Genomic DNA, 27,963 nt, shown 5'->3' with positions numbered 1-27,963 from the left:
TTTAATACAGTGTTTTAAAAAAATAAAATAAATTGATCCTGACCCTCTCCCACCCCCCCCAATAATCACTGAATTAATTACCTGCTTCTCCCCCACAAAAACACTTATCATATGTACCTGACCTCCCCCCAACAAAGTTCATAAACTTTACAATTTACCCCTACCCCTTCGACCAATGAAATGAGTCTGACCCCGCTCCCCACACCCACACTGAAAAACTTACCCGCCCCACCCAAGACGGGGATCCGAAGGCACGGAAGTGCCGGCCACCAGCACCAATATCACTCTGGGACGGATGGTGGGAGCGGAAAAGCAATAAACTCATTTATTGAAATAAATTTAAACATTTAAATGGGGCTCCTGTAGCCGAGTGGCAGCAGGGCTGTCACTAGGCCTCGCCGCCGCTAGCAATATTGGGCCAGGACTTCCCGGCATTGAGGGCTGTGGCGGGCCTCTGCTGGAGGCTTTTGCCGGCCCTCCTTCCCATGCCACGACCCCCGACATCGGGGGGCTGTAAAATTCAGTTTGCAGTGGGGAGTGAAGACAATGCCTTCTATCTTCCCAATATTTAATTGGAGGAAGCCAATTAATTAATCAGCCAGTCCCACTACTCTGGGCGAGTTCAGCTAACTCAGCACTGGACACTCTGAGGGCAGGTGCAGCATGGGTTAGACAAAGAGTAAATCTCGCTCTACATACAAGAACACCAAAAAAACTCGGAGCAGGAGTAGACCATATTTCCCATCGAGCCTGCTCTGCCATTCAATACGATCATGGCTGATCTGAGGCTTCAACTCCACTTGCTCGCCATATCCTTTTATTCCCTGAAACACCAAAAATTGGTCTATCCCAGCCTTAAATGGAGCATCCACAATGCTCTGGGGTAGAGAATTCCAAAGATTCACAACCCTAATGAGTGAAGTAATTTCTCCTCATCTCAGTCCTAAATGATCAGCCCCTTATCCTGACACTGTGTCCCCGTGTTTTAGATTCCTCAACCAACGGAAGCAATCTCTCAGCGTCTACCCTATCCAGCCCCTTTGGAATCTTGTATGTTTCAATGAAATTGCCTCTCATTCTTCTAAACTCCAGAGAATACAGGCCCAATTTACTCAGCCTCTCATCATAGGACAATCCCCTCATCCCAGGGACCAATTTAGTAAACCTTTGCTAAACCAACTCCAATGTGGAGACCAAAAGTGCACACAGTATTCCAGATGTGGTCTTACCAAAATCCCGTACAATTGCACCAAGATTTCTTTATTCCTGGACTCCAGTCCCCTTGCAATAAAGGCCAACATGCCATTTGCCTTCCTAATCGCTTGCTGTACTGCATGCTAACTTTCTGCATTCCTTGTACAAGCACACCCAAGTCTCCTTTAACATCAACACTTGCAAGTTTCACACCTTTTAAAAAATATTTTTTTTTCTTACAACCAAAGTGAATAACTTCACACTTCGCTACATTATACTCCATCAGCCATCTTGTTGCCCTCTCATTTAACCTGTCTATATCTCTTTGCAGCCTCTCTGTATCCTCCCCACGTCTTAGCTTTCCATCTACCTTTGCATCATCAGCAAACTTAAATACATTACTCTCTGTCTCTTCATCCAAGTCATTAATATAGATTGTAAATAGCTGAGTCCCCAGCACTGATCCTTGTAGCACTCCATTAGTCACTGCTTGAAAATGCCGCATTTATTATTATTTTTTATTCATTCACGGGATGTGGGCGTCACTGGCCAGACCAGCATTTATTGCCCATCCCTTATTGCCCTAGAGAAGGTGGTGGTGAGCTGCCTTCTTGAACCGCTGCAGTCCATGCGGGGTAGGCGCACTCACAGTGCTGTTAGGAAGGGAGTTCCAGGAATTTGACCCAGCGACAGTGAAGGAACGGCGATATAGTTCCAAGTCAGGATGGTATGTGACTTGGAGGAGAACTTGAAGGTGGTGGTGTTCCCATGCATTTGCTGCCCTTGTCCTTCTAGCTGGTAGAGGTCGTGGATTTGGAAGGTGCTGTCTAAGGAGCCTTGGTGCGTTGCTGCACTGCATCTTGTAGATGGTACACACTGCTGCCACTGTGCGTCGGTGGTGGAGGGAATGAATGCTTGTGGATGGGGTGCCAATCAAGCGGGCTGCTTTGTCCTGGATGGTGTCGAGCTTCTTGAGTGTTGTTGGAGCTGCACCCATCCAGGCAAGTGCCTGGCTTGTGCCTTGTAGATGGTGGACAGGCTTTGGGGAGTCAGGAGGTGAGTTACTCGCCTCAGGATTCCTAGCCTCTGACCTTCTCTTGTAGCCGCAGTATTTATATGGCTACTCTAGTTCTGTTTCTGGTCAATGGTAGCCTTTAGGATGTTGATAGTGGGGGATTCAGCGATGGTAATGCTGTTGAATATCAAGGGGAGATGGTTAGATTTTCTCTTGTTGGAGATGGTCTTTGCCTGGCACTTGTGTGGCGCGAATGTTACTTGCCACTTATCAGCCCAAGCCTGGATATTGTCCAAGTCTTGCTGCATTTCTACACGAACTGCTTCAGTATCTGTCAAGTCATGAATGGTGCTGAACATTGTGCAATCATCAGCGAACATCCCCACTTCTGACCTTATGATTGAAGGAAGGTCATTGATGAAGCAGCTGAAGATGGTTGGGCCTAGGACACTACCCTGAGGAACTCCTCCAGTGATGTCCTGGAGCTCAGATGATTGACCTCCAACAACCACAACCATCTTCCTTTGTGCTAGGTATGACACCAGCCAGTGGAGGGTTTTCCCCCTGATTCCCATTGACTCCAGACACGGAGGTGGATTACAGGGTTGGCAACTTTGCTTGCATTGATTAATGCAGGTTTCATCACATGACCTGCTACCTTCAACTGCTCCTTACACAATGTTTTCCCCATTGGTCGCCCGACATGTACATCCTCATAGCACATCGCCTTTCCAAGCCAATTTGAAAGCCCATTGGTCGATTCTTGATTGTCGGTCAAAACAACCTGCCCCCCACCATCTTCAATATTTTTATAATTAATAAATAAAAGTGTTTAAAGAAGATAAAAATGGAAATTTGTTTTCAACTCTTGGAGACTCCAGAACAATCCTGGAAGATTGGCAATCTTAGTGGATCCTGTGCAGGAAATTAAAAGGGGGAGGAGGGTTGGAGAGACTGTTCGCAACCTTGGTGTCATATTTGACCCCAGAGTGAGCATCCACCCATGTTAAAAAACCATCACTAAGACTGCTTCTTTCCACTTTTATAACATCACATTTTCCCAAATTCCTTAGACTCAGGGGTGGTGCCAGAGGAATGGAGAATTACAAATGTTACCTCTTTGTTCAAACAGGGTGTAAAGATAAGCCCAGCAACTACAGGGTAGTCAGTTTATATTCAGTGGTGGGGAAACATCTACAAACAATAATTCAGGACAAAATTAATAGTCACTGGGACAAATGCGGGTTAATTAAGAAAAGCCAGTGCAGATTTATTAAGGGAAAATCATATTTAGCTAATTTGCTGGAGTTATTTGAAGAGGTAACAGAGAGGGTTGATAAGAGTAATAAATAAAAGCAAAATACTGCAGATGCTGGAAATCTGAAATAGAACCAGAGAGTGCTGGAAATAGTCAGCAGGTCTGGCAGCACCTGTGGAGAGAGAAACAAAGTTAACGTTCAGATCTGTGACCTTTCAAAAATATAAAATTAGCTGAGTGATAGGAATGAGCCTAATGTTTAATGGATGTTTTTCGGACTGGAGGGAGGTTTGTAATGGAGTTTCCCAGGGTAAGTTTTGGGATCCTTGTAGTGTAGTGTAGAACTTCAAAAGGACGTAGACAGGTTGGTGGAATGGGCGGACAAGTGTGAAATGATTCATTTTGGTAGGAAGAACACAGAGACAATACAAAATAAAGGGTACAACTCTAAAAGGAGTGCAGGATCAGAGAGACCTGGGCATCAGTCATTGAAGGTGGCAGGACAGGTTTCGAAAGCAGTTAATAAATCATTCAGTATACTATCCTAAGCTTTATTAATAGGGGCATAGAGTATATGAGCAAGGCGGTTAAGTTAAACTTGTATAAAACACTGGTTTGGCCTCAGCTGGAGTATTGCGTCCAATTTGGGCGCCGCACTTTAGGAAAGATGTGAGGGCATTGGAGAGTGTGCAGAAAAAACTCACGAGAATGGTTCCAGAGATGAGGAACTTCAGTTACATGGACAGAGTGCAGAAGTTGGGACTGCTTTCCTTGCAGAAGAGAAGGCTGAGAGGAGATTTGATAGAGGGATTCAAAATCATGACGAGTTTGGACAGATTAGATAGGGAGAAACTGTTCCCACTCATGAAAGGATCAAGAATGAGAGGGCACAGACTTAAGATCACTGACAAAAGAAATAATGGCGCCATGAGGGAAAGCTTTGTCACGCAGCGAGTGATTGGGATCTGGAATGCACTGCCAGAGAGTGCGGAGGAGGCAGGTTCCATCGAGGCATTCAAAAGGGAATTAGATAGTTATCTGAAAAGGAAGAATGTGCAGGGTGAAGGGGAGAAGGCGGGGAATGGCACTAAGTGAATTGCTCATTCGGAGAGCCAGTGCAGACACAATGGGCTGAATGGCCTCCTGTGTTGTAACAATTGTGATTTTTTTTTATTCAATCAGGGGATGTGGACATCACTGACTATGCCAGCATTTATTGCCCATCCTTAATTGCCGTTGAGAAGGTGGTGGCTAGCTGCCTTCTTAAACCGCTGCAGTCCTTGGGGTAGACCAACAGTGCTATTAGGAAGGGAGTTCCAGGATTTTGACCCAGCGACAGTGAAGGAATGGCGACATAGTCCCAAAGGATCACCCAACTCCGCTCCTGCCTCAGCCCATCTGCTGAAACATTCATCCATGCTTTTGTTACCTCTCGATTTGACTATTCTAATGCACACCTCTCCAATTGCCCACATTCTACCCTCTGTAAACATGTGGACGTTCAAAACTCTTCTGCCAGTGTTCATACTTAGAGTCATAGAGTCATTTACAGCAGAAAGCGACCATTTGGCCCATAGAGTCCATGCTGGCTCTCAATGGAGTTATTCAGTCAGCCCCACTCAACAGTCCAATCCATAGCCCTGCAAGTTTATTTCCTTCAAGTGGCCATCCAATTTCCTTTTGATGTCATTGATCATCTCCGCTTCTAGGTTATGAGTTCCAGGTTATTACCACCCACTGCATTAAAAAATTTTCTCTCTCATATTCCCCCTGCATCTCTTGCCCAACACCTTCTATCTCCACCTAGTCCTTGTAGCATTAGTTAATGGGAACAGATTTCCCTTGTCTAACTTGTCTAAGCCTGTCATAATCTTGTACAGCTCCCCTCAATCTCCTTTGTTCTAAAGGAGAACAACCCCAGTTTTTCCAACCTAACTTTGTAACTAAAATCCCCCATCCCTGGAATCATTCTGGTGAATCTCCTTTGCACCCTCATCCTTTCTGAAGTGTGGTGACCAGAACTGGATGCAATACTCCAGTTGGGGCCTAACCATTGCTTTATAAAGGTTCATCACAACTTGCACCAATGCCAGTTCATCAATCACCTCTATGCTGATTTACATTGGTTCCCGGTTAAACAATACCGCGACTTTAAAATTTTAATCCTTATTTTCAAATCCCTACATGGCCTTGTGCTCCCTACCTCTGTAATCTTCTGCAGCCCCACAACCCTTTGAGATATCTGTGTTCCTGTAAATCTGGCCTCTTCTGCATTCCATTACAGGGCATCATGCCTTTAGTTGCTAAGGCCCTAAGCTAAACCTCTGCCTCTCCTTTCTTTAAAATGCTCCTCAAAACCTACCTCTTTTACCAAGCTTTTGATTACCTGTCCGAATATCTCCTTATGTAGCTTGGTGGCAGTTTTAATTTATAATACTCAGACTTTAAAGGTGCTATATAAGTTGTTACTGTTGGGAGGGGACAGAAAGTAAAAGCTATGTTTCAGTGGGCTTTTTAAGGCAGAGAGATGTAAAGAAGATTTAGAAAGACAGTTGTAAAGGGCAGAGGCACAAGAACTGACAAAAGTGGCTGTATGTATTAACTTAGGGGTAGGGAACTAACAAACTGACAAACAGTTTAACCAGAGCAACTGACGTATGGAGCATTGTGCATGATCTTTATGAAAATGGGTCAATACTTACACCTTTGTTCACTTCACTGAGTGAATGCACACCGCTCAATATACAGAACTTTTGTTTCCTGTTTTGACTACAACAATAAGCTTTGGGTTTTTTTTTTATCCCCACCCCACTCCCAACAAAATAATCAGAAGATTTGCATTGCTGTGTAAATTAGAATGAAGGACTCTCAAAATCAGTTTTTACTACCAATGTAAAAACCTGGGATTTCCTTTATGGGAGTTTTAAATTTTTTTAATCTTTTGCATCTTTAAAATCAGGGAGATTAATTAGAGTCCCACAAAGTAGGCCAAACTTGGATAAAGCCAGTTGATTTTGAACATCAGTAAGAAATAGTATACTCTCCACTTGCCTGGATGGGTGCAACTCCAATAACACTCAAGAAGCTCGACACCATCCAGGACAAAGCAGCCCACTTGATTGGCACTCCATCTCTACCACCTTCAACATTCACTCCCTCTACCACTGGCACACAGTGTCAGCAGTGTGTACCATACACAAGATGCACTGCACCAACTCTCCAAGCCTCTTTCGACAGCTCCTTCCAAATCTATGACCTCTACCACCTAGAAGGACAAGGGCAGTAGATGCATGGGAACAGCACCACCTGCAAATTCCCTCCAAGACACACATCATCCTGACTTGGAACTATATCGCCGTTCCTTCACTGTCACCGAGTGAAAAATCTGGAATTCACTTCCTAACAGCACTGTGGGTATACCTACCCCACATAGACTGTAGAGGTTCAAGGCGGCAGCTCCTCACCACCTTCTCAAGGGCAATTAGGGATGGGCAACAAATGCCAGCAATGGTCATATCTCATGAAAGAATTTTTTAGTTAAAGTATGTTATCCAAATAAGGTATGATTGCACAATATTGTCAAGCCTTAAAACACATTTGTAGTATTTACATACGTATATATGAATTAGGAGCAGGAGTAGGCCATTCGGCTCCTCGAGCCTGCTCCGCCATTTGCAAGATCATGGCTGATCTGTTTGTGGTCTCAACTCCACTTTCCTGTCTACCTGCTATAACCTTTGACTCCCTTGTCAATCAAGAATCTAACAGAGCTTTAAAAATATTCAATGACCCTGCCTCCACTACTCTCCAGGGGAAGAGACTTCTACAGGCGACCGAGCTTCAGAGAAAAAAATTTCTCCTCATCGCCATGTGAAAAGGGAGACCCTTATTTTTTTTAAACTGTGTCCCCTGGTTCTAGTCTCTCTAAGAGGAAACATTCTCAGCATCCACTCTGTTAAGTCCCCTCAAGATCTTATATGTTTCAATAAGATCACCTCTCATTCTTCTAAATTCCAATGGATACAGGCCCAAACCGTCCAACCTTTCCTCATAAGATAACCCCTTTGTTCCAGGAATCAGTCGAGTGAACTGTATCTGAAATGCTTCTAATGCAATGATATCCTCTCTTAAATAAGGTGACAAAAACTATACACAATATTCCAGACCAACACCCTGTACAACTTTTATATTTCATTCCCCTTGCAATAAACAACAACATTCAATTTGCCTTTTTAATCACTCGCTGTACCTGCATACTAATGTTTTACGATCCATGTACCAGGACACACAGATGCCTTCGTACCGCTAGTTCTGCAATCTCTCTCCATTTAAATATACTGGTTTTTTATTCTTCCTACCAAAGTAGAAAAGTTCACATTTTCCCATATTATACTCCAAACGTCAAATTTTCCCACTCAGTTAACCTATCAATATCCCTTTACAGACTCCTTATGTCCTCCTCACAACTTACTCTACTACCTATCTTTGCGTCATCAGCAAATTTAGCAACAACACATTCCATCCCTTTTTCCAAGTCATTGATATAGATTGTAAATAGTTGAGGCCCCAGCACTAATCGCTGTGGCACTCCACTAGTTACAGCTTGCCAACCTGAAAATGATTCATTTATCTCTACTCTCTGCTTCCTGTTAGCTAACCAATCCTTTATCCATGCTAATGTGTTATCTCCTACACCATGAGCTCCTATTTTGTGTAGTAACCTTTGATTTGGCACCTTATCAAATGCCTTTTGGAAATCCAAGTACACCACATCTGCAGATTCTCCTTTATCCATGTTGCACGGTCCAGCATATCCCTCACTCTACCTTTATCATCCAGCTATGGACCAACCCTGATTCAATGAGGAGTGTATAAGAGCAAGCTAAAAGCAGCACTAGGTGTATCGAAAAGTTAGATGCCATCCTGGTGAAGCTGGAACACAGGATTACATGTATGCTAAACAGTGAAAGCATCAGGATATTGACAGAGCTATGCGATCCCACAACCAACAGATCACATCAAAGCTTTGCAGACCTGCCATGAACGGTGGTGGACAATTAAACAACTAACAGGAGGAAGAGGCTCGAGGAGCATTCCCAATGATGATGGAGCCCAGTACATGAGTGCAAAAGAGAAAGCTGAAGCATCTATTACCATCTTCAGCCAGAAGTGCCGAGTGGATGATCCATTTCAGCATCCGCCTGAAGTCCACCATCTCAGAAGCCAGTTCAATTCACTCCACGTGATATCAAGAAATGCTGAGCACACTGAATACAGCAAAGGCTATGGGCCCCAATAGCATCCTGGCTTTAGTGCTGAAGGCACAAAGTTGTGGTTGTTGGAGGCCAATCTTCTCGGCCCCGTGACATTGCTGCAGAAATTCCTTAGGGCAGAGTCCAAAGCCCAACCTTCAGCTGTTTCATCAGTGACCTTCCCTCCAAAGTTACATCAAAAGTGGAAATATTGGCTCATGATTGTACAGTGTTCAGTTCCATTCACAACTCCTCAGATACTGAAGCAGCCTGTTCCCACATACAGCAAAATCTGGACAATATTCAGGTTTGGGCTGAAAAGTGGCAAGTAACATTTGTGCCATACAAGAGACAGGCAATGACCATCTCCTATAAGAGAGAGTCTAGACACCTCCCCTTAACATTTAATGGCATTACCATTGCTGAATCCCCCACCATCAACACCCTGGAGGTAACCATTGACTAGAAACTTAACTGGACCAGCCACATAAATACTGTGGTTACTAGAGTAGGTCAGATGTTGGGTGTTCTGCAGCGCCAGACTCACCTCCTGACGCCCCAAAGCCTTTTCACCATTTACAAGGCACAGAGCAGGAGTGTGATGGAATACTCTTCACTTGCCTGGATGGGTGCAGCTCCAACACTCAAGAAACTCAACATCATCCAGGACAAAGCAGTCCACTTGATCAGCATCCCATCCACTATCTTAAATAGTCACTCCTTCCATTAGTGGCGAACAGTGGCAGCGTGTACCATTTGAAAGATGCACTGCAACAATTCACCAAGGCTGCTTCAACAGCATGTCGCAAACCCGCAACCTTTCAACCTAGATGGATGAAGGCAGCAGGCGCATGGTAACACCATCACTTCCAAGTTCCCCTCTGAGTCACACACCATCCTGACTTGGAAATATACCACAATTCCTTCATCGTAGCTGGGTCAAAATCCTGGAACTCCCTATCTAACAGCAATGTAGGAGTACCTACGCCACATGGACTGCAGCAATTCAAGAAGGCATCTCACCACAACCTTCTTCAGGGCAATTAAGGATGGGCAATAAATGCTGGCCTTGCCAGGGATGCCCACATCCCATGAATGAATTAAAAAATATACCCACACAATACAGGTAAACAGACTTTACACACGTATGTATATTTACTTCACAAAAGCATTACACAAAATTCACAGGCATACATCGTGTGAATAAGTAATGAGATCACATACCTATCATTGGTATCTACTTTCCATTTTATTTACTAATCAAAAATGAAAGTAAGTATCACATGTAGTGAATAGCTAACGTACTGGGCAACACAAACGGGAGGCAGCTAATTGTGATTTCAATGTTTTTAGCCAATGATGGACTCATAATGTGGTCTCCTCTACTTTGGGGAGATTAAACGTAGACTGAGTGACCACTTTGCCGAACACCGCTGTTCAGTCCGCAAGCATGCCCCTGAGCTTCCTATCACTTATCATTTTAATTCTTCACCTTGGTCCCACCTTTCTGTCCTTGGTCTGCTGCAGTGTCCTAATGAAGCTCAAATGCAAGCTTGAGGAATAGAACCTCACCTTTTGACTGGGCACTTTACAGCATTCTGGACTCAACACTGAGTTCAGTAATTTTAGTTTATAATCTCTTCCCCCATTTTTTCTTTCTTCGTGTTTTTTTTAAAACTGTTTTTCATGCTCCCCCACCCCACCACCCCCACTTTCTTTCTTAATCCTTTACTTTGTGTTTGGACAGCTGCTCTCCTGCCAGTTACACCTCATCCAGACACATCTTTTGTTTCTTTACTTGGCTTTGTACTATGAAACCTTTTGTCATTTAATCTCGCCTGCCCTCCACCCTATACAGACCTTCCTTTTTGTTCTTCTCCCCCCCTCCCTGCCCTCCTTTCACTTGCTGAAAACCTATTTCTAACCTTTACCAGTTCTGATGAGAGATCATCAACCTGAAACGTTAACTCGGGTTTTCTCTCCACAGATGCTGTCTGACCTGCTGAGTGTTTGCAACATTTTCTGTTTTTGTTTCAAATTTTGAGCATCCACTGTATTTTGTTGGGAAAACAGAAAGTGCTGGAAAAAAATCAGCAGGTCTGGCAGCATCTGTGGAGAGAGAAGCAGAGATAACGTTTCAGGTCAGTGACCCTTCTTCAGTATTTTGTTGCTGTCTTGTGAGTGAGAACTGGGGTTAAGCTTAAACAATAAAAAAAAAATTGGACAATTTATATTCTATTCTTTAAAAAAAAGTTTGGCTTGCACGTTTGAGATACTTTTAAATGCAGCACACACAACAGCAGTTAAAAGAAGTCAGGATAGTATGGCTTGTAACCTCCAAATGACCCTATTGTCATGAGTCATACCATCCTCTGCCTGCAGGCAGTCATTGACCCTGGCACTTCCCTGCCCTCAACTGTCTCAACCAGACACAAGCAGCACTGTGCACAATAAAAACCGCTCTCACCTTTCTCTCCTCCTCACACGCTGCAGAGAAGTACCAGGTTCTGTGTTTCTTATTAACGTGAATGATTTTGAAGGGAAACACGTTGCTTGAAGTTGTTTCCTCAGTTGATCTCATAACTCTAGGGGGAAAAAAAGATATAAACATCACAGCAAAGCCATTCACGATGCTGTAATTTGCTCCAGACTTCAAACACAAGTGATCGTAATGATTACATTGGTGTGATAAGTAATGTCACACTTGAAGACTTTTAATCCAGTTCCCGGTGGATAAAAAGAAAGAACTTGCAAGGTCGGCATTTATTGCCCATCACTAATTGCCCTTGAGAAGGTGGTGGTGAGCTGCCTTCTTGAACCCCTATAGCCCACATGGTGTAAGGTACACCCACAATCCTGTTCGGAAGGGAGTTCCAGGTTTTTGAACCAGCAACAGTGAAGGAATGTCCAAGATTCACCAGTCTTTTCTCATTAAGAGGGTTTACATTAGAGGCAGCTTGAGAATTTGAATTCAGTTTTGAAATTTTAAAAAGCTGTACCAGTAGAAGTGACCATGAAGCTGGTGAATGTTATAAAAGATCAACTGCTTCACTTCAGTTGACGAATGTTCATTGATCTGAAACGTTAACTCTGTTTCTCTCTCAACAGCCAGACCTGCTCAGTATTTCCAGCATTTACCGGTTTTATTTCTAATTTCCAGTATCCACAGTATTTTGTTTTTAATTCACTTAATGTCTTTTAGGGAAGTGAACCTGCTGGCCTGGCTTTACAAAAGAAAGAAATACTTACATTTATATAGCACCTTTCATGACCACAGGACGTTACAAACAACTAAGTACTTTTGAAGTGCAATCATTGTTTCTATGTGACTCCAAATGTGGTTGACTTATTACTGCTCTCTGAAGTGGCTGAGCAAGCCACACAGTTCCCAAGTCAACTAGGGATGAGCAATAAATGCTGACCTTGCCAGCAGCGTCAGATCTCTAGAGTGAATTAAAAACTCAGTCTTTGGCTTTTGGTTAAGCCAGTTAACCTACGGTTACCAAGACTCTAGCGCCGTCTTGGAGCCTCCAGGGATCAAAGATTAGTTTCCTGGACATTACGGCAAGTATAGAGTCTTTACGGCATAGGAGGGGGCCATTTGAATCATAGAAAAGTTACAGCACAGAAAGAGGCCACTCAGCCCATCGTGTCAGCACCAGCTGAAAAAACCATCCGCCTATTCTAATCCCATCTTCCAGCACCTGGTCCATAGCCTTGCAGGCTACAACACTTCAGGTGCAGGTCCAGGTACCTTTTAGATGAGTTGGCGGTTTCTGTCTCCACCACCAATCCGGGCAGCGAATTCCAGACACCCACCACCCTCTGGGTGAAAAAGTTTCTCCTCATGTCCCCTCTAATCCTTCTACCAATCATCTTAAATCTGGATTTACCAGTGTCCCCTGGTAAATGACCTCTCTGCTAGGGAAAACAGGTCCTTCCTGTCTACTCTATCTAGGTCCCTCATAATTTTGTACCCCTCAATTAAGTCACCCCTCAACCTCCTCTGTTCTAAGGAAAACAACCCTAGCCAATCCAATATTTTCTCATAGCTGCCACTGACAACATTCTTGTAAATCTCCTCTGTACTCTCTCCAGAACAATTATGTCCTTCCTGTATTATGACCAGAATTGTACACAATACTCCAGCTGTGGCCTAACCAGCATTTTATACAGTTCCAGCATTGCATCCAGTTCCAGCATTACATCCCTGCTTTTGTATTCTCTACCTTGGTGAATAAAGGAAAGCATTCCATATGCCTTCTTCGCCACTCTACCTACCTGTCCTGCCACCTTTAGGGACCTGTGGACATGCACTCCAAGGTCTCTCACTTTCTCTACCCCTCTCAATATCCTCCAGTTTATTGTGTATTCCCTTGCATTCCTTGCCCTCCTCTGCACCCTCTCAAAGAAACATTTTTCCGGATTGAATTCCATTTGCCACTTTTCCGCCCACTCAACCAGCCATTGATATTTTTCTGGAGTCTACAGCTATCCTCTTCACTATCAACTACATGGCCAAGTTTTGTGTCATCAGCAAATTTCCCAATCATGCCTCCCACATTTAATCCCAAATCATTAATATATACCACAAATTGCAAGGGACCCAACACTGATCCCTGTGGAATGCCACTGGAAACCACTTTCCATTCACAAAAACATCCATTGACCATTACCCTTTGTTTCCCGTCACTGAGCTAATTTTTGATCCAACCTGCCACATTCCCCTGTATCCCATGGACTTTTACTTTTCTTACCAGTCTGCCATGTGGGACCTTGTCAAATGCCGTACTAAAATACATGTAGACAACATCCACTGCACTACCCTCATCAATCCTCCTTATTATTTCCTCAAAAAATTCAATGAAGTTAGTAAGACACAACCTTCCCTTAACAAATCCATGTCATTGAGTCCATGCCGGCTCTCCGCGGTGCATTCCAGTCAGTCCCATTCCCCCGCTCGATCCTTGTAGCCCTGCAAGTTTATTTCCTTCAAGTGCCCATCCAATTTCCTTTTGAAGTCATTGATTGTCTCCACTTCCACCACCTTTGTGGGCAGCAAGTTCCAGGTCATTAGTACTCGCTGTGTACAAAAGGTTCTTCCCCATATTCCCCCTGCATCTCTTGTCCAAAACCTTCAATCTGTGTCCCCGAGTCCTTGTACTATCATTAATGGGAACAGTTTTTCCTTGTCTAACTTATCCAAGCCTGTCATAATCTTGTACACCTCTAGCAAATCTCCCCTCAATCTCCTTTGCTCCAGGGAGAACAACGCCATTTTTCCAACCTAGCCTTGTAATTAAAAATCCTCCATCCCTGGTAAATCTCCTCTGCACCCTCTCAAAGATGCTCACATCCTTCCTAAAGTGTGGTGAACAGAACTGGACTCAGTGCTCAGTTGTATCATCTCTTTCTGGACAAATATAAACGAAGTTGAAGGGCAGGCATAAAGGTTTGAATGCAAAGTTTTAAGGAGACTTGTTGCTTCAAGTTACATGTGCTAACTGGCTGTGCAAGAGAACTGAATTGCTTGACATTGCATCACTTCCTGTGATGACATATTTGCATAAACATATTTAAATTAAGATATTTAATATACTAACAAATACACTATCACAACATACTCTAGCTGTGGCCTAACCAGAGCCTTATAAAGGTTCACCCTGCTTTTGTACTCTAGCCCAAGATCCCATATGCTTTGCTTTGCTAACCACTCTCTTAATATATCCTGCCACCTTCAAAGATCAATGCACATGCACCCCTCTGTTCTACACATTCTTCAGAACTGCGCAATTAAGTCTATCTATATTGCCTCACCCTAACCCTTCTGCCAAAATGCATCACCTCACACATCTCTGTATTAAATTCCATCTTCCACTTATCTGCCCATTCTGATAGTCTAGCTATGTCCTCTTGCAGGCAGTTCCTATCATCCTCGCTGTTTGCCACTCCTCCAAGTTTGGTGTCATTGGCAAATTTTGAAATTTTGCTCTGTATTACGAACATAGCCGCCATTCGGCCCCTCGAGCCTGCTCCGCCATTCAATTAGATCATGACTGATCACCTACCTCAACGTCACTTTCCCATGCTATCTCCATATCCCTTCATGTCATGAGTATCCAGATATCCATCTATTTCGGTCTTGAACACGCTCAATAATTGAGCTTCCACAGCCCCATGGGGTAGAGAATTCCAAAGATTCACCACCCTTTGAGTGAAGAAATTCTTCCTCATCTCAGTTTTAAATGGCCTATCCTTTATCCTGAGATTACGTCTCCTAGTTCTAGACTCATTAGCCAGGGGAAACATCCTACCTACGTCCACCCTGTCATGCCTGGTAAGAATTCTGTAAGCTTCAATAAGCTTTCATTCCTCGAAACTCTAGAGACTACAGGCCCAGTTTTCTCAACCTCTCCTCATAAGACGGTCCCGCAATCCCAGGGATTAGTCAGGTGAACCTCCTTTTTTTTTATTCGTTTGTGAGATGTGGGCATCGCTGGCTAGGACAGCATTTATTGCACAAACCCAATTGCCCTTGAGAAGGTGCTGGTGAGCTGCCTTCTTGAACTGCTGCAGTCCTTGGGGTGTAAGTACACTAACAGTGCTGTTTCGAAGGGAGTTCCAGGATTTTGACCCAGCGACAGTGATGAAATGGCGATTTAGGGAAATATAGGGACAGGTGGGGATGTGGTAGGAATATGGGATTAATGTAGGATTAGTATATATGAGTGGTTGATGGTCGGCACAGACTCGGTGGGCCGAAGGGCCTGTTTCAGTGCTGTATCTCTAAAACTAAAATGTTCCAAGTCAGGATGGTGTGTGACTTGGAGGGGAAATTGCAGATAGTGATGTTCCCATGCATCTGCTACCCTTGTCCTTCTAAGTGGTAGTGGTCGCAGGTTTGGAAGGTGCTAGTGAAGAAGCCTTGGTGAGTTGCTGCAGTGCATTTTGTAGATGGTACACAATGCTTTCCTCTATGGCAAGTATATCCTTCCTTAGATGAGACGACCAAAACTGTACACAATACTCCAGGTGCAGTCTCACCAAGGCTCTATTGCAGCAAGACTTATTTACTCCTGTACTCAAGACCCCTTGCGATGAAGGCCAACATATCATTTGCCTTCCGAATTGCTTGCTGTACCTGCATGCTAGCTTTTAGTGACTTATGAACAAGGACACCCAGGTTCGTTTGGACATCGACACTTCCCTATCTCTCATCATTTAAGAATTATGCTGTCTTTCATTTTTTTCTGCCAAAGTGGATAACTTCACACTTATTCACATTATATTCCATCTGCCATGTTCTTGCCCATTCACTTAGCCTGTCCAAGACCCCTTGAAGCCTCTGTGCATCCTCCTCACAACTTACATTCCCACCTAGTTTTGTGTCATCAGTAAATTTGGAAATATTACATTGGTCCCCATATCCAAACCATTGATATAGATTGTCAACAGCTGTGGCTCCAGCACTGATCCTTGCCGTAACAACCTGCCATCCTGAGAATGATCCATTTATTAATAGTCGTTTAGTAGTATAGAACTTGAGTATACAGGCATACCTTCAACAACAGGACTCTATTGTCAGCAAGACCCATTTATTACTACTCTTTGATTTCTATCTGTTAACCAATTCTCAATCCATACCAATATATTATCCCCAATCCCATGTGCCCACATTTTGTTACTAACCTCCTGTGTGGGACCTTATCAAAAGCCTTCTGAAAATCCAAATACACCACATCCACTGGTACTCCTTTATCTATGCTACAAGTAACATCCTCAAAACACGCCAACAGATTTGTCAAACATGATTTCCCTTTCATAAATATCATTATTTTTAAGTGAAATAAAAACAAGAAATGCTGGAACCACTCAACAGGTCTGGCAGCATCTGTGGAAAGAGAAGCAGAGTTAATGTTTCAGGTCAGTGACCCTTCTTCGGAACTGACAAATATTAGAAATGTCAAAGGTTATAAGCAAGTGAGGCGGGGGTGGGGCAAGAGATAACAAAGGAGAAGGTGTAGATTGGACAAGGCCACATAGCTGACCAAAAGGTCATGGAGCAAAGGCAAACAATATGTTAATGGCGTGTTGAAAGACAAAGCATTAGTACAGATAAGGTGTTAATGGACTGAAGATTGAACAGCAGCAAGTACAAACATGAAAAAAACAGTGGGTAAGCAAACTGAACAAACTAAGATAAAATGAAATAAACAAAAAAAAAATGTAAAAAAGAAAAAATAACTAAAAATAAAAGTAAAATGGGGGGCCCGTCATGCTCTGAAGTTATTGAACTCAATGTTCAGTCCGGCAGGCTGTAGTGTGCCTAATCGGTAAATGAGATGCTGTTCCTCGAGCTTGCGTTGATGTTCAGTGGTACACTGCAGCAAGTCCAGGATAGAGATAGGCACAGTGGCGCAGTGGTTAGCACCGCAGCCTCACAGCTCCATCGACCCGGGTTCAATTCTGGGTACTGCCTGTGTGGAGTTTGCAAGTTCTCCCTGTGTCTGCGTGGGTTTCCTCTGGGTGCTCCGGTTTCCTCCCACATGCCAAAGACTTGCAGGTTGATAGGTAAATTGGCCATTATAAATTGCCCCTAGTATAGGTAGGTGGTAGGGAAATATAGGGACAGGTGGGGATGTGGTAGGGAAAAAAAAAAATTTTTTTGGAGTGGACCAGGGTGTCGCGGAGGGAACGATCCCTTCGGAATGCTGACAGGGGAAGATGCATTTGGTAGTGGCATAACATCCTTTATAATAGATTCTAACATTTTCCCTACGACTGATGTCAAACTAACCGGTCTGTAGTTCCCCGTTTTCTCTCTCTCTCCTTTCTTAAATAGTGGGGTTACATTTACTACTTTCCAGTCTGCAGGAACCTTTCCAGAATCTATTGAATTTTGAAAGGTAACCACCAATGCATCCACTATCTCTATAACCACCTCCTTCAATACTCTGGGATGTAGCTCATCGGTTCAGGGATTTATATACAATAGTTAATTTTTTGAATACTACCTCTTTATTAATACTAATTTCTTTCAGTTCCTTATTTTCACAAATTCCTTGCTTCCCTAGTATTACTGGGAGATTTTCTTTGTCTTCCTCCATGAAGACAAACACAAAGTAATTGTTTCGTTTCTCTGCCACTTCCCTATTTTCTATCATACATTCTCCTGTCTTGCCTGCAATGGACCCACATACGTCCTTGCTAATCTTTTCCTTTTCACATACTTAAAAAAACTTTTACAGTCCACCTTTATGTTTCTCACTAGTTTGCATTCATATTCTCTTTTTCCTTTCTTTATCAGTTTCTTGGTCATCTTTTGCTGGATTCTAAACTGCTCCCAAACCTCAGTCTTACCACTTTTTCTGCAACCTTATAAGCCACTTCCTTTGACCTAGTGCAATCTTTAACTTCTTTCCTGTTGGGTTTTTGTGTCTTAGAGGAATGTATATTTGTTGTAGACCATGTAATACTTCTTGAAATACTAGCCATTGCTTGTCTACCATCAAACCTTTTAGTGTATTTTCCCAATCCACCATAGCCAACTTGCCCTTGTATCTTCATAGTTTCCTTTGTTCAGATTTAAGACCCTAGTTTCAGAATGAACTATATCACTTTCAAACTTAATGTAAAATTCTATCAAATTATGGTTACTATTTCTCAAAGGCTCCTTTACAGTAAAGTTATTAATTGGCCCCTAATACTAAATCTAAAATAGCCTGATCCCTAGTTGGTTCTTCAATGTACTGCTCCAGAAACCCATCTCGCAACACACTCCAGGAATTCATACTCCACAGCATTAGTGCTGATTTATACTGTGCCAAACATTACCACTACTGTTTGGGAGCCTATAAACAACTCCCACCAATGTTTCCTGCTCCTTGCTGTTTCTTAGATTCACCCAAATTGATTCTACATCTTGCTCCTTCGATCTAAGATCCTCTCTCACTAATGTGCTGATCTCATCCCTTATTGAGAGTGCCTGTTGATTTTTTTCACTGAGTATTGTTTTTAAAACCTTACCCACCACTGATGTTAAACTAACTGGCCTGTAGTTGCTAAGGCTGTCCTTACATCCTTTCTTGAATAAGGGTGTCACATTTACCACTCTCCAATCCTCTGGCACCTCCTCTGTATCTTGGGAAGATTGGAAGATTATGGCAAGCCCTTCTGCTTTCTCCACCCCCACTCCCTTTAGCAACCTGGGATGCAAGCCATCTGGACCAGGTGACTTATCTACCCTAAGCACAGCCATCCTTTTCAGTACCTCCTCCCTCACAAGTTTTACCCTATCTATTGCTTCTACTCTCTCCACTTCTACTGATATTTTGTCAGTCTCCTCTTCCTTAGTAAACACTAATACAAAGTACTCATTAAGTATTCTAGCCTTTCCCTATGCCTCGAAGCATCTTCTTTGTCCCTAATAGGCCACACTCTTAATACCCACTTATTATTTACATGCCAAAGATAACGCAGGAGAAAAAGAATTGGAGCATTACTTTCATTTTCTTTGAACACGTTCAGTTATTCCATTATAAATACATTGGGGATGGGTGGAAAACACTGTTTGATTAGGTGGGGCAGTTGGAGGTGGGAGGTCCTGAGATGAAAATCCAGGAATACATCTCACCGGAGTTGGCAACCCTATCCAATGGCCAGAGCTGAAAATGGCACAGTTTGGTTTTGGTATAAAATCCAACTTAACGATTTATAGGTATGATTCAAACATTCATCAATAATAACAGGATTTCTTATCTGAACAGGGGTAGCCAGTTCCCAAAGGATAGCATAAAGCTGCTCATAACTCTAGCAGTTATCAGACCATGAGGCTAAGTGTGATGTAGTTACCATGATAAAATCATTCTACAGATACACTGCATTATGCAACATGTTGCATAAGGGTATATGGCTTTTGCTTCTCCAATTCTGTCCTCTTGAGCATCCCCGATTTTAGTGGGGGCTGAAGGCACAGCCACCAATGGTGCTGCCTAGGTCCTAAGCTCTGGGCTTGAGCACAAAGATCATAGTTGACACTCCAGTGCACTGAGAGAGTGCTGCACTATCAGAGGTGCCGTCTTTTGAATGAGACACTAAACCGAGGTCCCATCTGCCTGATCGGGTGGATGGAAAAGATCTCATGGCACTATTTTGAAGAAGAGCAGGCGAGTTATACCCGGTATCCTGGCCAATATTTACTCCTCAATCAACATTACAAAAACAGATTATCTGGTCATCATCACATTGCCGTTTGTGGGAGCTTGCTGTGCGCATACTGGCTGCCACATTTTCTACATTGCAACAGTGACTACACATCTAAAGTACTTCTTTTTTCTTCTTTCTTTTCTTATCTCGAGAGACAATGGATACGCGCCTGGAGGTGGTCAGTGGTTTGTGAAGCAGCGCCTGGAGTGGCTATAAAGGCCAATTCTGGAGTGACAGGCTCTTCCACAGGTGCTGCAGAGAAATTTGTTTGTTGGGGCTGTTGCACAGTTGGCTCTCCCCTTGCGCCTCTGTCTTTTTTCCTGCCAACTACTAAGTCTCTTCGACTCGCCACAATTTAGCCCTGTCTTTATGGCTGCCCGCCAGCTCTGGCGAATGCTGGCAACTGACTCCCACGACTTGTGATCAATGTCACACGATTTCATGTCGCGTTTGCAGACGTCTTTATAACGGAGACATGGACGGCCGGTGGGTCTGATACCAGTGGCGAGCTCGCTGTACAATGTGTCTTTGGGGATCCTGCCATCTTCCATGCGGCTCACATGGCCAAGCCATCTCAAGCGCCGCTGACTCAGTAGTCTGTATAAGCTGGGGGTGTTGGCCGCTTCAAGGACTTCTGTGTTGGAGATATAGTCCTGCCACCTGATGCCAAGTATTCTCCGAAGGCAGCGAAGATGGAATGAATTGAGACGTCGCTCTTGGCTGGCATACGTTGTCCAGGCCTCGCTGCCGTAGAGCAAGGTACTGAGGACACAGGCCTGATACACTCGGACTTTTGTGTTCCGTGTCAGTGCGCCATTTTCCCACACTCTCTTGGCCAGTCTGGACATAGCAGTGGAAGCCTTACCCATGCGCTTGTTGATTTCTGCATCTAGAGACAGGTTACTGGTGATAGTTGAGCCTAGGTAGGTGAACTCTTGAACCACTTCCAGAGCGTGGTCGCCAATATTGATGGATGGAGCATTTCTGACATCCTGCCCCATGATGTTCGTTTTCTTGAGGCTGATGGTTAGGCCAAATTCATTGCAGGCAGACGCAAACCTGTCGATGAGACTCTGCAGGCATTCTTCAGTGTGAGATGTTAAAGCAGCATCGTCAGCAAAGAGGAGTTCTCTGATGAGGACTTTCCGTACTTTGGACTTCGCTCTTAGACGGGCAAGGTTGAACAACCTGCCCCCTGATCTTGTGTGGAGGAAAATTCCTTCTTCAGAGGATTTGAACGCATGTGAAAGCAGCAGGGAGAAGAAAATCCCAAAAAGTGTGGGTGCGAGAACACAGCCCTGTTTCACACCACTCAGGATAGGAAAGGGCTCTGATGAGGAGCCACCATGTTGAATTGTGCCTTTCATATTGTCATGGAATGAGGTGATGATACTTAGTAGCTTTGGTGGACATCCGATCTTTTCTAGTAGTCTGAAGAGACCACGTCTGCTGACGAGGTCAAAGGCTTTGGTGAGATCAATGAAAGCAATGTAGAGGGGCATCTGTTGTTCACGGCATTTCTCCTGTATCTGACGAAGGGAAAACAGCATGTCAATAGTCGATCTCTCTGCACGAAAGCCACACTGTGCCTCAGGGTAGACGCGCTCGGCCAGCTTCTGGAGCCTGTTCAGAGCGACTCGAGCAAAGACTTTCCCCACTATGCTGAGCAGGGAGATTCCACGGTAGTTGTTGCAGTCACCGCGGTCACCTTTGTTTTTATAGAGGGTGATGATATTGGCATCGCGCATGTCCTGGGGTACTGCTCCCTCGTCCCAGCACAGGCATAGCAGTTCATGTAGTGCTGAGAGTATAGCAGGCTTGGCACTCTTGATTATTTCAGGGGTAATGCTGTCCTTCCCAGGGGCTTTTCCGCTGGCTAGGGAATCAATGGCATCACTGAGTTCCGATTTGGTTGGCTGTATGTCCAGCTCATCCATGACTGGTAGAGGCTGGGCTGCATTGAGGGCAGTCTCAGTGACAGCATTCTCCCTGGAGTACAGTTCTAGGTAGTGCTCAACCCAGCGGTCCATCTGTTTGCGTTGGTCAGTGATTATGTCCCCCGATTTAGATTTGAGGGGGGTGATCTTCTTGATGGTTGGCCCAAGAGCTCTCTTCATGCCATCATACATTCCTCTGATGTTTCCGGTGTCTGAGGCCAGCTGAATATGACTGCATAGGTGTTGCCAGTAGTCGTTTGCGCAACGCCTAGCTGTTCTTTGTGCAGCGCTTCTGGCTGCTTTAAGTGCTGCGGATGTTAAATCGCTGGGGGCTTTCTTGTAGTTCAAAAGTGCAATGCGCTTAGCGGCTATGACAGGTTCCAGCTCTTCATTATGAGATTGAAACCAGTCTGCATTTCTCTTCGCACTTTTGCCGTAGGTGGTCAAAGCTGACTCATAGATGGCGTCTCTGATGTGGGCCCACTTGGTCTCAGCATCCCCTGTGGGAGTGTTTTGAAGGGCTGTTACAAGTGAATTTAGAAATTTTTGTAACAGCTGTGGGTGAGAAATTCTGATCGTGTTGATGCGCGGGTGGCCCTTCTGCTTGGAATGATGCAACTTCTTTGGTCTGAGTCTAACCTTGCTGCACACCAGGGAGTGGTCGGTGTCGCAGTCCGCACTGTGGAAGCTGCGTGTGATTTGAACACTGTTTAAGGCGGCTCGCCTTGTGACAATGAGGTCTAGCTGGTGCCAACGACGTGATCTTGGGTGCCTCCATGAAACCTGGTGACAGGGTTTAGTGTGAAAGAACGAGTTGGTGATGCAGAGGTTATGATAGGTACACAACTCAAGCAGTCTCTGCCCGTTCTCATTCATCCTTCCAACGCCATAGCGCCCAAGGCAGGAGGGCCATGAGTCATGGTCGGCCCCAACCCTGGCATTAAAGTCCCCCAGCAGGAATAGGTGTTCGGTGTTGGGGATGCTGCTAATGATGTTGTGGAGTTGTTCATAGAACTGGTCTTTAGCTTCAGGTGCGGAGCAGAGTGTTGGAGCATAGATGCTGAGTAGGTGTACTGGACCAGAGGTGGTGAGCAGTCGGATGGACAGTATGCGTTCCGAGCCATTTGAGGGAGGCTCGATCATGCTGAGCAAGGAGTTTCTGATGGCGAAGCCCACTCCATGCTGTCTTGGTTCTTCAGGATCCCTGCCCTGCCAGAAGAAGGTGTAGTCTTGCTCTGCTAGAGAGCCACTCGCGGGGAGGCGAGTCTCCTGAAGTGCTGCAATGTCCACATTGAATCTACTGAGCTCGTTGTTAATGATGGCGGTCTTCCGAGAATCGTTGATTTGTGTAAGGTCTTCCGACAGGCCAGGACACATAGTTCTGACGTTCCAGCTTGCAAAGCGAAGGGCTGGTACCTTCTTTCCTTTTTTCATGTTGTTTGGTGCGGTGTATCAGTCCACCTTTCGGGCAATGACCCTGAGCTCCAAGCACCCATTGAAGCAGGCAGACTGTGGCGGGACAGAACCTTATTGACCGGGGGCTGCCCGGTTTGAGGCGGGCGGTAGCTGTCCAGTGAGGTGCAATGACCTCTCCCACCGACAAAGGCAACCCGTGGCGCCCAGTTTCTACGCCAATTTATCTGGACTTATAACCCGTAACTGCTGCCTTCCGTGTTGTTTTAGTCGCTGTGAGGCAACTATGGAGTGACCTCTCCATGGCGCATGCCTGGGCAAATTTATGGAGGTTGAGAGTTGCCCAGTCGTCAAAACCCCCCTCTCAGCCTTTCTGGTGGGGTCCAAAGGAGTGCAGGACACGACGTTTGGCACCAGTATGGCTGCAGGAACTGCCGGAAACATGCCAAAGGTGACACATGACCGCCTACGGGGTTCCGCTCCGGATTTTCTGTTAGGGTTTACTCCCTTAGCCTTGGTCTCTCCCGAGACGCCCACAAGGCAGTGGGGTTGTTGGGGCCCCTACACAGGTGTAGGATGGTGCCGGTGGGAGGAGGGGATGCAAGGGGGAGGGGTAGAGGGAGGGGGTGGGGGTGCAGGGGAAATTGACCATAAAGTGCTTTGAAACGTCCAGTGGTCGTGAAAAATGCATTATAAATCCAAGTCTTTTTTTCTTTTCCCTAAACCTCCCCACCCCTCTACCTCTCTTTCCTCCTGTAAGATGCTCCTTAAAACCTACCACTTTGACCAAGCATTTGGCCATCAGTCCGTATATCTCTTTATCTAGCGTGCTGTCATATTTTGTTTGATAATGCTCCTGTGAAGTGCTCTGGGGCATTTTATTATGTTATAGGAGCTATATAAATGCAAGTTGTTGTTGCTCCACTATTGCGATGTATTAAGTACAGACTGTTTCAACATCAAGCTCAGCCAGGTGCAGAGTTAACCCTCCCTCTATCCTGTCCCAACTATATGACTGTACCCAGCCCTCGAAGAACATCCCCTTACTAGACCTGTGTGATGTTTTCTCCATTTCATACAACAGTCATACAATACTCCCCGAGTGAGACTGCCAACTTAATGTTTATTAAGTGATGATTTAAGGTCAGTTTTATGAGGTGGGCTCATGCTCATCAGGAATTACATTCAATTCGTCAAACTCCTGAAGAGTATGGCAGGCTCTAAAGGGATTTAAATAGAAGTTTGGATGGGGAACGATACAAATAAAAAGAGGAGAGATTTAATAGAGAAAAAAAACTTTTTAATGTTGTTGGGGGGTGGGTGGAAGAACTGGTGTGTTTGCCAGGTCCCATTGGGAGCTAATAGTGTAGTGATTGTTAATTGACTAATGATCTGCAGACAGGCGTTCAACTCCCACGGCAGCTGGAGAATTTAAGTACAGTTAATTAAATAAGTCTGGGATCAGTAATGGTGACTCTGCAACTAAAGGACTGTTGTAAAAACCCATCTGGTTCACTCATGTTCTGTAGGGAAGGAAATTTGCCATTCTAATTCAATCTGGCCAAATGTGACTTCAGACCCACAATAATCGGACTGCTCTCTGAAATGGCCTGGCAAGCCACTCAGTTCTCAACAAGGTGGCTCACCATCAACTTCTCAAGAATAAACTTTAAAAAAAATTCAACTCAAGCGAAATCTGGCACGGAAATCTTGGGCTGAACTTAAACCGTGTGGGGTCAGACGTTAATAATAATTAGTCTGTACCATCGACCTGCCCAACTGGCTTTGATCAACATTTGATTCTGAATAGTGTCATAGACAAGAAACCACACACATTGCAGGGTCAGTATTGATGTAGCGCTGGATGCAGAGGCTGAAATGCTACAGTTGCTGTTTTCAAGCTTTGCAAGGATGCTATACACCAAAACTCACATCCTGTCTCTGCTCAAATGGACACTATATATGACCTTGAATAGACTCTAATTTGTAAACCACACACACATTAAAAAATTCTCGTAAGAGCAGCATCCCGTGGCTTCAGCTGCATGCCGAGTGCCAGCTTTCAATTCATGAGCTGTGTGTGAACTAAGGCTCGTTTAGTCTGCAGATTGCAAACCCGAGCAAAACCATGAAGACCAACGCAACAAGAACATATGAATTAGGAGCAGGAGTAGACCACTCAGAACCTCAAGCCTGCTCTGCCATTCAATATCATGCCTGATCTGATTGTAATCTCAACTCCACATTCCCACCTACCCCTGATAACCTCTCACTCCCTTGCTTCTCAAGAATCTCTCTACTCTGTCTTAAAAATATTCAAAGACACCGCTTTCACCGCCTCTTGAGGAAGAGATTTCTTTAGACTCCTGGCCCTCATAGAAAGAATTTCTCCTCATCTCTGTCTTAAATGGGCGACCCCTTATTTTGATCCCTTGTTCTAGATCCTCCCCGCAAGAGGAAACATTTGGATGAATTTTTCAAGCGATGACGAGCTTAAAAAATAGCACGGCGCCAGCCCCCAATGATGTAGAGGGGGTGGGCACTCCGTCCCTGGCAACGGCATCCAGTGCCACAACACTGGTGCCGGTGCCATTTTTAAAAGGCTTCAGGCCATTCCATTTCATCACAATATTTAAAGTCACAGTTTTCTGAATAACAAAATTGAACATTTATTCACAGTGCCAATCCCCTCTCCCACCAACCACCCCCTAATGACTAATCAGTTTATTTTTTGTACTCTTCCCCCCACCCCCAAAAAAATATTTTCGATCACGACCTTTCTCCTCCGAACTTTCTTTCTTCTAACCCCTTCCCACCATCTCCTCAACCAATCACATTTGATTTTGCTGCACCCCCCCCCCCCCACTAGTGTTCCACCTCTGATCTCTGAATGGAGATCCGAAAGCACGGGACTTCCAGCAATTGGCTGGAACAGCCGTCGTGGAACAGCCGTCGTGGAAAGGTAGGTAATTATTCATTTATTACAATTTATTAACATATTTAAATTAAGTTTTTTTGCCAAGCGGCTGGGGTGGGGCACTCCAAGGCATCGCCGCCGCCTGTAAAATTGGACAGGGCCTTCCCAGCGTCAAGGCCCGTGGCGGACCTCTCCCGGAGGTATTTTCCGGGCCCTTCCGCACAAGTCCCGACATCAGGGGCTGGTAAAATTCAGCCCATCCTTTCTACATCCACCCTATCAAGACCCCTCAGGATCTTGTATGTTTCAATCAAGTCGCCTCTTACTCTTCTAAACATCAGTAGATACAAGCCTAGCCTGTACAACTTTTCCTCGTAACACAACCTGCCCATTCCAAGTATTAGTCTAGTAAACCTTCTCTGAACTACTTCCAACGCATTTACATCCTTCCTTAAATAAAGAGACCAATACTGTACACGTACTCCAGATGTGGTCTCACCAATGCCCTGGATAACTGAAGCATAACCTCCCTACTTTTGTATTCAATTCCCCTCGTGATAAATGATAACATTCTTTTGGCTTTCCTAATCACGTGCTGTACCTGCACACTAACCTTTTGCGATTCATGCACTAGCACACCCAGATCCCTCTGCATCTCAGAGCTCTGCAATATCTCACCAATAGATAATATGCTTCTTTTTTATTCTACCTACCAAAATGGACAATTTCACATTTTCCCACATTATACTCCATTTGCCAGATCTTTGACCACTCACTTAACCTATCTATATCCCTTTGTGGCCTCCTTATGTCCTCTTCACAACTTACTTTCCTACCTATCTTTGTGTCATCAGCAATTTTAGCAACCATACCTTCGGTCCCTTCATCCAAGTCATTTATATAAATTGTAAAAGTTGAGGCCCCAGGACTGAACCCTGTGGCAAGAGTGATGACAACGTGGAACTCGCTATCACATGGAGTAGTTAAGACGAATAGCATCAATGCATTTACGGGGAATCTAGATAAGCACATGGAGTTGGGGGGTAATATATTAGCATGGATAGAGGATTGGTTAACAGACAGGATAAGATTATTTCCGCTGGTCGGGGAATCTAAAACACAGGGGCACAGTCTCAGGATAAGTGGCCAATCATTTAGGATTGAGATGAGCAGAAATTACTTCACTCAAAGGTTTGTGAATCTTTGGAATTCTCTACCTCACAGGGTTCTGGATGCTTCGTTGATGAATACATTTAAGGCTGAGATAGACAGATTTTTGATTCAACTCCACTTTCCCGCCTGCTGTCGATTCTCTGGGTAGTTGAGGCATATAACATAGATGCATTTAAGCGGGAGCTAGATAAGCACATGAGGGAGAAAGGAATAGAAGGATATATTGATGGGGTAAGATGAAGGAGGGTGGGAAGAAGCTCGTGTGGAGCACAAACGTTGACATGGGCATGTTAGGCGAAATGACCTATTTCTGTGCCTTAAACCTCTCTAATTCTGTGCAACAAAAATAGATATTTTTCAGCAGAACTCAGTGTGTACTCAATTTCCGCATCCAGCTCCCTCTGGTCATCTGCAAACGTGTCTGATAAGGGGACAACACCTGCATTGCATAACATTGTTGGACAGACCACAATGAAAGGTTAAGTTTGAACTTCAGAGAATTCTGACAGAGATTCAGAAGAAAAATCTGAATATAGTGACTACAGTCAGGATGTACATTTGTTGAGCTTGAACATACCATCTCCGCAAAGTTCACATAG

General features: G+C 44.4%; 1 protein-coding gene across 2 annotated transcripts in view; it reads right to left on the bottom strand.

The window, feature by feature from the left end:
* Positions 1-27,963, bottom strand: part of sh3bp2 (SH3-domain binding protein 2) — a 170,172-nt gene that overhangs the window by 56,526 nt on the left and 85,683 nt on the right. The window contains exon 5 of one of the 2 annotated variants that reach the window (XM_068029233.1): positions 11,187-11,304. The exons of the other annotated variant lie outside the window; for it this stretch is intronic. Coding sequence (XP_067885334.1) covers positions 11,187-11,304 — 118 coding nt within the window. The remainder of the gene's footprint in view (positions 1-11,186; positions 11,305-27,963) is intronic. 2 annotated transcript variants of the gene reach the window in all.

The sequence above is a fragment of the Heterodontus francisci genome, chromosome 4 (assembly GCF_036365525.1).
Source record: "Heterodontus francisci isolate sHetFra1 chromosome 4, sHetFra1.hap1, whole genome shotgun sequence".
Taxonomy (NCBI): domain Eukaryota; kingdom Metazoa; phylum Chordata; class Chondrichthyes; order Heterodontiformes; family Heterodontidae; genus Heterodontus; species Heterodontus francisci.
This window is presented reverse-complemented; position numbering and strand designations above follow the sequence as displayed.